At 35.6% G+C, this 14,125-nt stretch overlaps 1 protein-coding gene across 3 annotated transcripts in view; it reads right to left on the minus strand.

The window, feature by feature from the left end:
- SCN9A (sodium voltage-gated channel alpha subunit 9) overlaps positions 1-14,125 on the minus strand; it is a 191,383-nt gene that overhangs the window by 31,008 nt on the left and 146,250 nt on the right. For all 3 annotated transcript variants that reach the window (XM_007965235.3, XM_007965236.3, XM_073019778.1), the window contains 3 exons: positions 9,814-9,987; positions 5,044-5,166; positions 433-714 (listed from right to left, as the gene is read on the minus strand). In XM_007965235.3, coding sequence (XP_007963426.1) covers positions 433-714; positions 5,044-5,166; positions 9,814-9,987 — 579 coding nt within the window. The remainder of the gene's footprint in view (positions 1-432; positions 715-5,043; positions 5,167-9,813; positions 9,988-14,125) is intronic.

The raw sequence follows: 14,125 nt of genomic DNA on the forward strand, positions 1-14,125 counted from the left end.
CAGCACTTTTTTTTATTGAGACGGAGTCTTGCTCTGTAGCCCAGGCTGGAGTGCAGTGGTGCGATCTTGGCCCACTGCAACCTCCACCTTCCAGGTTCACGCGATTCTCCTGCCTCAGCTTCCCAAGTAGCTAGGATTACAGGAGCCTACCACCACACCTGGCTAATTTTTTGTATTTTTAGTAGAGATGGGGTTTCACTATGTTGGCCAGACTAGTCTCGAACTCCTGACCTCGTGATCTGCCCACCTTGGCCTCCCAAAGTGAAGAGATTACAGGCATGAGTCACCAAGCCTGGCCAAGACTGGCACTGTTTTAAAAACCATACAGTATTTTATCTTCAATTTATAATGAACAGACTATTTAAAGAATAACTTATATCCTTTGTCCAATATCTATTAAAATACCAAGCATTCATGAAAGGGGACACTTACAACTTGAAGCAGAGATAGGTAACCAAGGCCGACATTATCAAAGTTCACTTTCAGGTTTTTCCATCGCACATTTTGACTAACATTCATAAGGGCAAAACATTCAGAACGATTTGGAACTTGACTTGCAGGAAATCGTGACCCATCTGTAGTGTTAATACACTCATAGAACTTGCCAGCAAACAAATTTACTCCCATGATGCTGAATATCAGCCAGAATATAAGACACACAAGTAGCACATTCATGATGGAAGGAATTGCTCCTATGAGTGCATTCACAACCACCTTGTATTCAAAAGAAAGAAAAGAATGATTAGGATTAGTAAGATGTTATATAGGCAACATGAAAGAAATGCCATGCAGACATAAACAAATTAGAAAAGCCACCCTTAAATATCTAAGACACCAAACCAACCGACATGTTTATTAAATGCCTACTCTACACTCAGCAGTGTGCCAACAAGACAAAATGAGACATGAATTCTGTGATCACCAGGCTTACAAATTACATGACTATCACACAATAAAATTATTAGCAAACTATAAGACAAAATAACTAAGATAATGTAATAGTTTAAATAAATGTAAAATAAATAAAAATAATAAACCAAAACCTGTTATTGATAATGTAAACTTGTAAAATCTGTACCCTCTGGAAAAAAAAGAAATTTATAAACATAAATGAAAAATATATATTTATATACATTTAAATGTTCATGATCCTATTGTTACCAGCATTAAAGATTCCCCCATAGAGAAACTATTAGTGTTTATCAGGTGGAATTATGACTGGACATCATTTTAATTTAATTTCGTTATTTTATTTTCTTATTCTCTTTTTTTGAGACATTCTTCTCTACAAAAGGATTGAGAATCTTTAAATGGTTTGAATCCTTTAGATTTGGCTGGTTCTACAAAATAAGAGCAATCTTTTTAAATCTATTATTATTACTCTAAATACTTTATATGTAAGCCTTTGACTAAATATAGATAGTGCTGACCTCAGTTAAGGCAAAAATTAGGAACAGTTTTTCTTTAATCCTTTCTTTATTTCTGCTTTTCAGCATTTGTACTGCTATTGCTCACCAGTGTGTCTTGCCACTCCAGTTTTCCTCCAGGGCAATTACTGTAGCATTTAACACTCTCCATATTTTCTCATTTACTTAATCCTTTAAAATCTACCTGTCTTCTCACACTTCAGCTCCCATTCACTTCAGAGTTCCCATTCAAGTACAAATGTGTTAAAGATTAACCTGTTAGGGAAGTAGCACTGGGATCCTTGTTTTCTGCAATGTATTAAGCAGGTTCTCAGGATGCTTTAAAATAGAGAAATACTAAGGATCTCTGACTACTAATCAGATCATCTACGGAGAACGTTTGCAAACATTTTTATAAATATTTTTAGGCTTTGTGGGTTATATCTCCGTTGCAACTATTCAACTCTGCGGTGGTAGTCATAGGTCACATATAAACAAACTGGTAAGGATGTGTTCCAAGAAAAAAACAGGCTGGGGTTTGTTGACCTTTGGTCCAGAGCAATGATTATTTGGAGTTCATGGACCTGTAGAGGTTCCCTGGGGGCATGAAATTACATAACAAACATTATGGTTGTGCTCTCTTTCTGGAAAGAAAATTCTTACTTTCATGAGATTTTCATAGTCTATGTGACCTCAAAAAAGATTAGGAGGAACAGGAATAGAGAATGAAGTTCAAAGTGGCCACCTCCTAGTAGAGTCTACTTTTTCATGCTCATTTCCTGCTGCCCTCCCTGCTACGTTTATCACCTAGGCACACTGATCTGTCTAGTCACTGACCACGTACACCTTGCACACTCTGTTCTGTGCTGCCCTACCATGTGGTATCTCTGCCTTGAATGCCTATCTGCCTATGATTTGGGGCTTACTCTTCAGTCATGAAATGTCTGAAATGTCACCTCCTTGTGATGTCTTCCCAGACTTCCCCAGATAGCCACTCCCTCCTGTATATTCCTGTATCATTATGTGTGTGCCCTTGTCTGTCTCTCTTGTAACCACTGACCCTACTCACTCTTTGGGGACCGGGGTCTATGTACCACTGTACTCTGTGTTTTTTATACCACAACACCTGACACATAGTTGGTGTTTAAAATGTTTTTCAAAAAACGTGAGTAATGATGGAATCATGGGTGTCTGAGAAAGACAGGCACATATTGGTCTGATGAGAAGCCAGTTGGGAAAGCTAAAGAGCCTAAGGACTCAAACAAGCTAACTACAATATGCCTCGAATGCATTATTTCATTATTTCATTTATCCTTCAAAATAGCCCTGCAGCATGAAGAAATGTCTCTTTTTGCATGGTTAACAAATGTAACTAAATAGACATTTGTCCCTCAAAATATACTAAACTATTCTCCTGCATCCAATTCACCTGTAATACAGATAAAGAACAAAGTGCAAACAGAGTAAAATAATAGGCTGACTTAGTCACTGAAGGAAGTGATTTTGTAGGGGAAAGTTCTGGATAGATTGTAGCATTCTATTAATGCTCAAAAAATTAAGTTAATGTCAATGAATTCTAATACCACCTTTCTGCACAAAATGAAACTTGTAATTTTCAACTTGTAGATAGAATATTTTTGAATTGTGCTTATGAACTTTTTATATAATCATGTTCTTTCTGACATACTTGGAAGCCATTATACACTGGATACTTAAAATAGCAGAGATTGCAGTCATAATTAGGTTTGTAGGGGTAACAGTGAAGATTTGGTTGGCTGAAAGATCTCTAATGTTCACTTGAGGCTGGTTAAAACCCAAATTTCGTCCCCATCCCAGAGTTTCTGACTCAGTAGGTCTGGGGTGAGATCCAAGAATTTTCTTTTTTTTCTTTCTTTTTTTTTTTTTTTTTTTTTGATACAGAGTCTCACTCTGTTGTCCAGGCTGGACAGCAGTTGCATGATCTCAGTTCACTGCATCCTCCGCCTCCCAGGTTCAAGCAATTCTTCTGCCTCAGCCTCCGGACTAGCTGGGACTACAGGTGAGCACCGCCACGCCCGGGTAATTTTTTGTATCTTTAGTAGAGATGGGGTTTCACCATATTGGCCAGGCTGGTCTCGAACTCCTGACCTCATGATCCGCCCATCTTTTTAATAAGTTTGTAGATAATGCTAATAGCTGGTTAGTAAACCACACTTAAAATATCAGTAAGCTAGACTAATCTCCATGTTAAATTGCTCAGAGATGGTAAGGTAGGGAGGTAGTTAAGTAAACAAATAAGTAAAATACAATATAATGAGGATTTTAGGTGTCTGAACAGAGAGAGAATATGCAGTTTTGTCTGCTGGTGGACAGACAAGGCAACTTTAAATTGAGCTTTAAAGGACAGATAGGTGTTTGCTGTACAGACAGGTTAGGGTCGGGGCAGGGCAGGGGAAGCATTTCAGAACAGCGGCATAAAAAAGCAGGTATAAATCTGGGGAAGAAACCTTAGAAGAGTACCAACACATGAGGATATGGACTAATTACAGAAAATAAAGTTGTTGTCCTTCATGTGTGTTACAAAGTTGCTAGTTTAATACAATCCCTAAAGCTAGGTTATGGTAGTTGTTATTCAGTATAACTTGTTTGTCTCTGCTAATTGAGTATCTTTTCAGGCACTCTGCAGCCTAAGTGCAAATTAAGTAAACTCTGTGACCTTTAGTTTTCTCAAATATAATTTAGTTATAATTCCACTTACTTTGCAATGTTATTTTAAAGGTGAAATTAAATGTGATGGCTGATGCGGTCTCACTTCCCTATCTTTTCTAATGCTCCTTACCCAGGTAGTTCCTTAAACAAATATTATTTGAACACCTGATATAAGTAGGTCCTTGATTACTTATATATGAGAGATGATGTTAGGACTAATACTTTCCCCTTTCACTGGGACTTCCTAGCACAGAGAAGATTTCCATTTAACACGGAAAAAGTCACTCATTTGGATCATTCTATTGCTTGACAATATTAGATAAAGGCAGGATTACTGTGATTAAGTTATTCCCTTGTTAAACAATATGTGCTGAAATACTGTGTGTGTGTGTGTATATATATAGTATGCATATATATACACTAATATGTACAGTAACTACTATATATACATATACTATATATGCATATTTTATATATAGTATTTTGTATTTTGTATATATTAATAATATACTAGTATATACTAATTAGTATTATACTATTTTTAGTAATATATTGTTTAATTAATGCTATAATTAGCATTTATATATTAGTATGCATATATATGCCATTAGCATATATAATATGTATATATACTATTAGTATATGTAACATGCATATATATACTATTAGTATATATAATATGCATATATATACCATATATGCATAGTATATATCATATATATGCATACTGTATATAGTATGTAAATGCATACTATATATAGTATACATATGCATACAATTATATACATAATGTATACATATATATGTATATGTATGTACACTCACATACATAAACAGCCCACATATTTATGTAAATAGAAACCACTCATATTTTCTACACACCCATTGTTTTTATATTTTAAACCCCATTAAAAAAATAAGAATATTATAAAGTTTAGTATTTTCTTACCCTCATTCCTTCAAATCTAGATAAGGCTCTTAGAGGTCTTAAAGCTCTCAGTGTCCGAAGAGATTTAATGGGGCCAAGATCTGAGTAGCCAAGAGTGTTTGCCACTAAAGTAACCAAAGAAACCTATAAAAATAGCATTTTAATTAATTGTATCAATAAAATGAAGATGCATAAAAGGAAAAAGTCAATTTTGAAACTCACTAAAAGCAACTCAACAGGAACAATAAGATTTTATATATGGAGTTGTGTAGTCAATGCCTAAAAACAGGGTAAGGTGGATGTTTCTATAAGGAAATAGATTTAAAAGAAGGTTAACCAAAATAAGAAGAAATAATGTAAGCAAAGTAAGTTGTTTATTCTATTTGAGTAGAAATCATGCATATGCTTTTCACACTTTTGTAATCAATTGTTTTGTAATTGCTTATTAAATCTAAAGATTTCATTAGAACAATGGTCAACATTTTAATCATAAAACTCAGGTCAAAATGAAGTGTGTGATTCTGAAGCTAAGCCCTAAAAGTGTGGTACTAAACCATTGCCTTGGTATATATCTTATTAAAAAACATTTTGTAGACTCATGATTTTGAGTTGGGGCAAATTCTCAACGAGATTGCTTCTGCCCTACAATTTCTCAGGATTGGCACCAAAGATCTACCAAATAATTTTTCATGGGAGAAAAATCACAATTGTACTGAAGAGAGAATGAGAGTAGCTGATCTCATTGGCTTCACAATCAATATAGATATAATAAGAACTTCATCACGTTAGATAGATCAGCCACAATTACCATAACCAGTATCCAAAAGAAATTTGAGTTCTTACCGTAAATTATCTTAAGAAAGAACATGAACAGCAATACAATCAATACACATTTTAGTTACAAAGCAATGAGCTCCTCAATGATCTTAGATCTGAATCTATAAATGCATTTACTCTCTGAATTAGTTCCATGGAAAATATTCATTTGCCTCACATCCTGTGTAGCAGGAGACGATGTCTAAGAAAAATGTCTGGAATGCAGTTCTTCATTACGAATTAAGTTAGTGACTGAGAGATTCAAGTTTTCAAAGGAAGAATAGGAACACATGAGAGCCAACTTTTTATATATTTATCTATTTCAGGAGTAGAAAAAGTCATTGTTCACAACAAGTTCATTGCTGTTACCATCAGAGACAGGTAAACTGATTTATGAAGCAGGAGGTGTTTTAAAGTACTCGTCCTCATGTGGTATTTCCAAATGTCTCACTAAATGTAATACTGCTTTAATTCCTTAAGCTATATATTTAGCAGAATAAATTGCTCCTCATGCCACTCTTAAATTTGCCCAGTCATTCACATACATTATTTTCCACTTAAGAACACTGGAAAATATGTATGCTCCCTCTTTAATCAGAAAAAAAACAAAATTTTAAAATGTTTTGCTGTGGTTTGAATGTTTGTCCCTTCTGAAACTCATGTTGAAACTTAATTCCCAATGTAACAGTATTAAGAGGCAGAGCCTTTAAAAGGTGATGAGATCATAAAGGCTCTGCCTTCATCAATGGAATATGAAGTAAGGGCTTAATGGGTTATCACGGGAGTGAGGTAGATATCACAAAAGTGAGTTTATCATAAAACCCAGTTTGGCTGTCAGTGAACATCCCTCGCCATGTGATGCCCTGCACTGCATTGGGACTCTCCAGTGTCCCCACCAGCAAGAAAGTTCTCATTAGATGTGGACCCTCCACCTTAGACTTCCCAGCTTCCAGAACTTTAAGAAATAAATTTCTTTAATGAATACTTTACCCAGTCTCAGGTATTCAGTTACAGCAATAAAAGGTAGACTAAGACATGTCTGTTATAATTGATACAGCCCCTAAAATACAGATAGGTCTGTTCTCCAAGCCACTGTTAAGTGAGTTTTATGACATGGAATATATGCATATTATTAAGAAGACCATGGTATAGTTTGTAACTGAGAATATATACGTATATGTATTCATATCTTTCTATAAACACATGTGTATATATACAAATATGTGCCTGCACTGCTGAACACTGTTTAATCAAGTAAGTTTCAAATAACCCAGAAGCCTACAGAAATCAGATGAGTCCATTCTCTGAGTAGCAAATAATATAAGTAGTTCTGAAACCTGAATATACAACAGAATCATTTGTAGGACTTGTTACAACGATTTGCTGCATCCAATCCCAGAGTTTCTGATTCAGCAGGTCTTGGAGGAACTCACCTCTTATGAGTTCTCACCTACATGTGCCAACGTTTTCAGTTTCGAGACCATGCTTTGAGAACAACTGCTGTAGATAAGTTACTATACTTTTCAGGAAAAAAAAAGTCAGCCACTCCCCCAAATCTGCATCCCGAAATTTGCATCTATATCAGCAAGAATATTGTGTGGAGCTTGACTCTCTGTACTTTGCATTATATTTGTTTGTTTCCAAAATATTAAACAACATTTCAAATTGGAGTTGTTTATCTCCCTGATTTCTGCACACATATCCCTGAACAGGATGTTATACTCATTGAGAATTATCACTTTAAATTTTCAAATATAAAACAATTTCCATTATTAAACAGCCATATCTCTTAATTTAAAATAAGTCCAATTTTACTTGTAAACCTTTATTTCTTACACTGAATGATGAAAGTGAGTATATTTGTGACAATATTTTAAAGATTTTAAAATATCTAAAATATTGTATAATTTTTTAAGAGAGAGACCCCATCATATTTACAGTTTAAGAGAAAAGAAAACCTACATTCCTTCTATAATTTATTCTTATTTGGGGCAGCCTTTCTTTAAAAGTACTAAATTACAAAAATATCCATTTTATCATTTGTCATTTTCTAGGCAGTAACTAGATAACTTGACACATGAATGGTTAACTGAAAAAAAAAAAAAACCAAGAAATCATTACTATATCAAAAGTTAGAGTTCGCACAGAGGAAACCCAAGATAACACATATGAGGTGTAATATATAACTATGTTAAAAAATATTTTCACATAACCTACATATTATAGAAAACAAGTTATTGTTTTTAATATTTAATATGTTGTGTGATTAAGAAAACAAAAGTTATTATCATTATTATTTTGAGATGGAGTCTCACCCTGTCGCCCAAGCTGGAGTGCAGTGGCGCGATCTCGGCTCACTGTAACCTCTGCCTAGCCGGTTCAAGCGATTCTCCTGCCTTATCCTTCTGAGTAGCTGGGATTACAGGCACCTGCCACCATGTCCGGCTAATTTTTTGTGTTTTTTAGTAGTGACAGGGTTTCACCATTTTGGCCAGGCTGATCTCAAACTCCTGACCTCAGGTAATCCACCCGCCTCAGCCTCCCAAAGTGCTGGGATTACAGGCGTGAGCCACCGCGCCTGGCCAGAAGCCAAAAGTTTATGAAGCTTTAAATAACAGTTGAGAAACTGAACTTTTGAGTAAATATGACTAATTTGGGTAACATTCTGCAGTCAGATTTTACTATTTATGATCATGCTTACTTGTGATTTTCTAATCCACATATGATGCTCTATGAATTCAACTTTTCTTAAAAGCTCAATAATGCAAACCCTTGGTTAAATTTTAAAGCACTTATTGGCATATAAAAACTTGTGTGTTGACCTCTAATTATGTCAGGCATTATATGGAAACAAATCTCTAAAAAGTGTGACTGATTATAGGATGTTTCTTCCCTAAACACAAAGGTTAGGTTTCTGAATATCTAGAAGAATTAGTAAAAGATAAAGAACATATCATTCTGAGAAAAATAAGACTGGGAGATTGAGGTTATAAAATAATGTAAGAAAGCCATTTTCAATAATACAAAATATGTCCTATATATTATTAAATTATATTATTAAAATATAAAATAATTAGAGTACATTCAATGAAATGATAACAATGGGTGTTGTACCATCAGTTTCTATTTGAGACTCCTTGATCTCACCGACTGTTTTAAGATTTATTCCCTATCTCAGTTGGAAGCCTGTAAAAACATTTCTGCTTTGTTAAAATAATATGTAAACTAAAGAATTATTATGTATTTTCCATCATGCAAGTATTCAACAGTTCTTTGAATTTATTATGAAAATTATTACATTAATAATAATGCCTACTCCACTGCCCCACTGCCATTCTGGAGATGAAGGGCAAGTTGCATATTTGAGATAGAGACAATTGTGTCTCGTTTTGGTTTTTCCTATAATTGGGTCTGAGATAGATATTCTAAAATTTCATGCCTTCTCCCTCCCCAAATACAAAGTTAACTTTAAAAAATACAAAGTTTAACTTTACTTAAATTAGAAAAATTTTAGCTCACATATCAACCAACTCGATATACCCCTCATCCTCTCTTATCTTCCAATTTTATATTATGAATAGTCATCATTTCCTCTCTTTAATCTGTGTCTCTGCCCTTTTCTCTTATCACCTCCTACTTCTAAATTTTGTTTTATTCTTAACAGGAATGACATTCAAATCATATATATATATTTTTTTAAAATCACATCTCCTTTGCAGAAAATGTAAAAACTCAATTATAAATGTTAGAATGTCACAGAAATAATTTATATTTGTTGAATGATTTCTGTTCTAATATTCTTCACAGATATATTTCCACTGGCTGACTAATATTTCTAAAAGAATAAACCTATAGCTTGAAAGTATATGAAGCTTAACAAAATTAAAATATAATAATATACAACACTGGTGAAGGTTTTTTCACAACACTCAGTAAGAATAAATCTTCTTTTAAAATGTACTCAAAAGTACCTACATCAACAATTAGGAAATCCAGCCAACACCAGGCATTGGTGAAGTATGTTTTATAACCATATGCTATCCACTTTAGAAGCATTTCCAGAATGAAGATGTAAGTGAAGATCTTGTCTGCATACTCCAGGATAATCTTAATGGTCTTTTTCCTTTCAATATATATATCTTCAAAAGCCTGTGGAAATAATATTCAAGTTTCAGTCATGCACGACTTAAGCTTTATGATTCATACAAAAACAGGAAAAATACAATTCTAATGCTAAGAACACTGAAACATAATATTGACATGGGCCAGCTGACATTTTTTCGGGTTTACAGTTACCACATAACACTTAGTTCTAGCCTTCTCACCAGTGCTGCTGCTGGTCATCAGAGGTCAAGAGAAAGTGCAAAAGAATGAAATTACTTGTAATCCACAAAAAGACTCATGATCTCTGACACCTGATCATTTCCACCTCCATCTGATTCCTCCTCTTTCTCCATTAAAATTGGATAAATCCTCACAATTTAAGACATGACCCCATGGCCAGCCACTGTTATAAACTTTTCACAACCTACACTCCCCTTTTTCCTCACCAGTAGGATGTGGAGCCTCTCTTAGCTCTCAAATGCTTGTGCATCCCAGTGCCTAGCACCATGTTAATAACAGCAGCAGGAAAGGAAAGGTTTGCTAAATGAATGACTGCAGTAGCTTAAGGCCTATAGAACACAGAGCGTGCTTTTTCCTTTGACAGTCTATCCATATATTATCCTTCAAAGCTTCAGCTCTAAAAATTACTGTTCGATTCTCTCCATGAAGGTGGTACTTCCTATGCTTTCCAAGAAACTTTAGTAAGTGACACACCACAATATTATGTGACATTAGGTGAGCTCTATCTGATTTAGGGCTTATGCTTTACTGTTACTAATTTTGGTTATCACTCATTTACTTCTACTTGTGTATGCTCTTCTTTCTGAGGAGCCACAACACAATGAAAAGATAGGGTGACTTTGACTTTAGACTTCAGCCACATGTCCCTTGACAAAGAATTTGAATGGACTTAAAAATTGGGCTCATTGTTGCAGTGAGCCAGGATCACGCCACTGCACTCCAGCCTAGGGGACAGAGTGAGACTCCGTCTCAAAAAAAAAAAAGGGCTCATTGAGACACTGAAAATGATTGCTGATCTCAACAGGTCTAAAGTGTTAGAATTTTCTCTTTCTGATTGAAACACCATTAACCCTGTTGGATAAAATGAAAGTCAAAGACCTGTATCCTTCATGGATAATATTATATTTATTAACTGTCTATAGTAACGAACTTGTGCCATTCAGATTTTTCTTATTCTAAGTTCCACTATCAATACTCTAAAATTATCCTTAGCAGTTTTGGGAAACTGTTGGTATCAATATTGAAGAAAAGAGACAAGTTGGGGCAGAAAGACTGAACAGACCTACTAAGATGCAAAAAGAAGGTCCCAGCAGTTGGCAGAGGTTCTGAAATTCAATGGAATTGAAGTGCAGAGGGAGGCTTCTATCCCTCAGGATTTTCCTCCCTGCCACTCCACCCCCAAGTTCTAGAGGAATCAGGCAAGCCATCTAAACAGAAACTATGGCAATGACTCAGTCCTTTAAATACAAAGACAAGGAAAGGGCTTAGTCACAAGGAAAAAGAAGCCTGTTTCTAGAACTGGTGTACAAGGTCAGAGCAGAGCCATAGGAAGTCTTGATAATGAGAACTTCTGTCTGACTGGTCCCAGAGCAAGAATTAGAATTCAGTCCACAGGGGTTCTAACTTCCAGAACGAATTTTGTGGATGTAGGAGCGAGGAGGCAAGACTGGCCTTATGTGAATGCTATCTGATTTAGGACTTACACTTTACTGTTACTAAATTCAGTTACCACTCATTTATTTCTATTTTGTGTATACTCTTCTTTCTGAGGAGCCATGACACAGTGAAAAGATATGGTGACTTTGACTTTAGACATCAATTCAGTGATGGCTCTGTCATTTGCTGGCTTTGGGACATTAAGCAACTTTTAAAACTACCCAGCTTCATCATTGGTAAAATAAGCAAAATACCATAATCTTGCAGGGTTGTTTGAAAATTAAATGAGAACATTTAAAAGAAGGTTCTGAAACACAATAAATAGAAACTAAATGAGAGTTATTCTTTTTAACTTTTACTTTAGGTTTGAGGGCACATGTGAAGGTTTGTTACATAGGTAAACACGTGTCATGGGGGTTTGCTATACTTTTAAAAAATCTAGTTTAATTGGCAACCTCTCTAAGTACAAACACAAGCTTCTTGAAATATCTTTCCCTTTTCTTCCTCATACGATTTACTTAAAATAAAGTTTTGAGAATGCACTCCCCAAATGTTGTCCTCTGTTTTAGCCATTTTGAAGAAGGAATTACTCCAAACTTTTCTTTAATTTTTTATTTTAATCTCCTCTCTGAAATTCTCAGTCACATATGTGAGTCAGCATGGGATAAACTTCCTTAGTTATTAGGAATACATTGTATGGTAGACACTATCAAGATTTCTACTTGGACAACTCCAGATAAGGACAATAGAGCTTTTCTGATCACATTTTCCATTTCTGAGAGTTGAGACTTGTTAGGAGAGGAAAGCCATAGTGGGTCCCTGCAGGTTGTTGGGGAGTGTGCCAAGAATGCCAGGCTCTGCCTGCTCGTTACCTAGGACATTCCTCAGGGTTGTGCTTGCAGTGAGCAACCTTGAGACATGAGGTAGGGTCTCCGGGACAAAGAGCAGGGTTACTTATGTTGCTTAGTATAAAAAGATGTGTTCCCTAAGCTCAGTGTTCCTCAGCTGTAACATCAATCCACTCTATGTGTACACACTCATTCAGGCTCATATAATGCCCCCATGAGACTTGGGTAAACAGGAAACGAACAAAAACATGTTGAAACTCATGCTACTCTCCACGCATAAGCAATAAAGTCCTTTATCTCTGACCCAAGCACCTCATATCTTCTGCCAGCATCCATGAAACAGTAACAGGTCAATCTATTAGCCTAAAAGTACAGTAAAATCAAATTCCAAATTCATGAAGACTGTCTTTGAGGCAAGTTACAAAGTTCTTGAGTATTCTATTTTTAGTATAATGAAACTTCCAGTGTTATATCTAGCTGGATCTGGGCTCCTAATGGCTTCTAATGGCTCATCTCTGTCCGCGCCAGCAGGAAAAATGACAATTAAGATAAAGGTTCAGGAAGCTTGTAATTCTACCAGATCTCTTTCAACTCCCATGGAAGCTGCTTGTATGTGTACAAGAATGAGAAACTTGTCCTACTTTTATCCTAAAACTACCATCTGTTTTCCCTTTTTATAACTCACAAGATGCTTCACAAGCTGACCCTGCTTATCTTTCTCATAGTATCTCTGGCCACCTATACTTATTCTTCTTCCCACCACACTTGCTACAGTTCAGCAACTTTTAATTTCCTGAATGTATGATGCTATTTTGTGCCTCCTTACCATTGTATACTTGTTCCCCTCAGCCTGCCTTGCCTAACTAGAAAATTCCTATTCGTCTCTCTAGACCCTGAAAAGCACCATTTACGTTTCTGAAATTGCAAGCAGACGATTGTTCTCCTTGCTACAGAACTTTATCACATATACACTTTGCTTACAAACACATCCAAGTTCTACAGTTACTCATTTGTATTCTTCTCTTCACCATTGCTCTTAGCTCCTTAAGAATAAATACTACCTGGATCTCATTTATCTTTGCATTGTGAAAGTTGATCATACAAATTGGGTCATTCTTGACATACTCAACTAACAGTCAACTAAGAGTCAAGAAGGCAGGGGGAAAAGCTCTCAGGGTACAAAGCATTACTCCAAGAATTGTAATTCTCGGCAACACTGACTGTTGAAACTGCTTGTTGTAACTTGAAATTAGTTTTATCTATAGCTTCTGAGGAAACCTGCTACACTCTAGGACTAATTTTGCCCACCATTGTTGCTCGCCAATTGGAGCTTACCAGCTCCCCAAATCCTTACTAGGGCCAATGAACTTTCTCAAAGAGCAATACATAACATTTTCCCTTTTTAATAAAACCTCTAACCTTCTCTCTTTGTTCTATAGATAAAGTGCTTTCAGTTTACGCCAGAGACTCTCTCCCTATTTTGCAAACTGATATTGCCAGTAAAACTCTCTTTTCTATTATAGCCATCTGGGTGGTCCTTTGGACAACAGCATTCCGGGCAGCAAGGATAATGCCTGGCATGTAGGGGTGTTCAGTAACTATTTACTGAACCCAAGTAAAATTTTTTCATTGGCACTAATCATAGGGATTAATTCTAG

The sequence above is a fragment of the Chlorocebus sabaeus genome, chromosome 10, assembly GCF_047675955.1.
Source record: "Chlorocebus sabaeus isolate Y175 chromosome 10, mChlSab1.0.hap1, whole genome shotgun sequence".
Classification (NCBI taxonomy): Eukaryota; Metazoa; Chordata; class Mammalia; order Primates; family Cercopithecidae; genus Chlorocebus; species Chlorocebus sabaeus.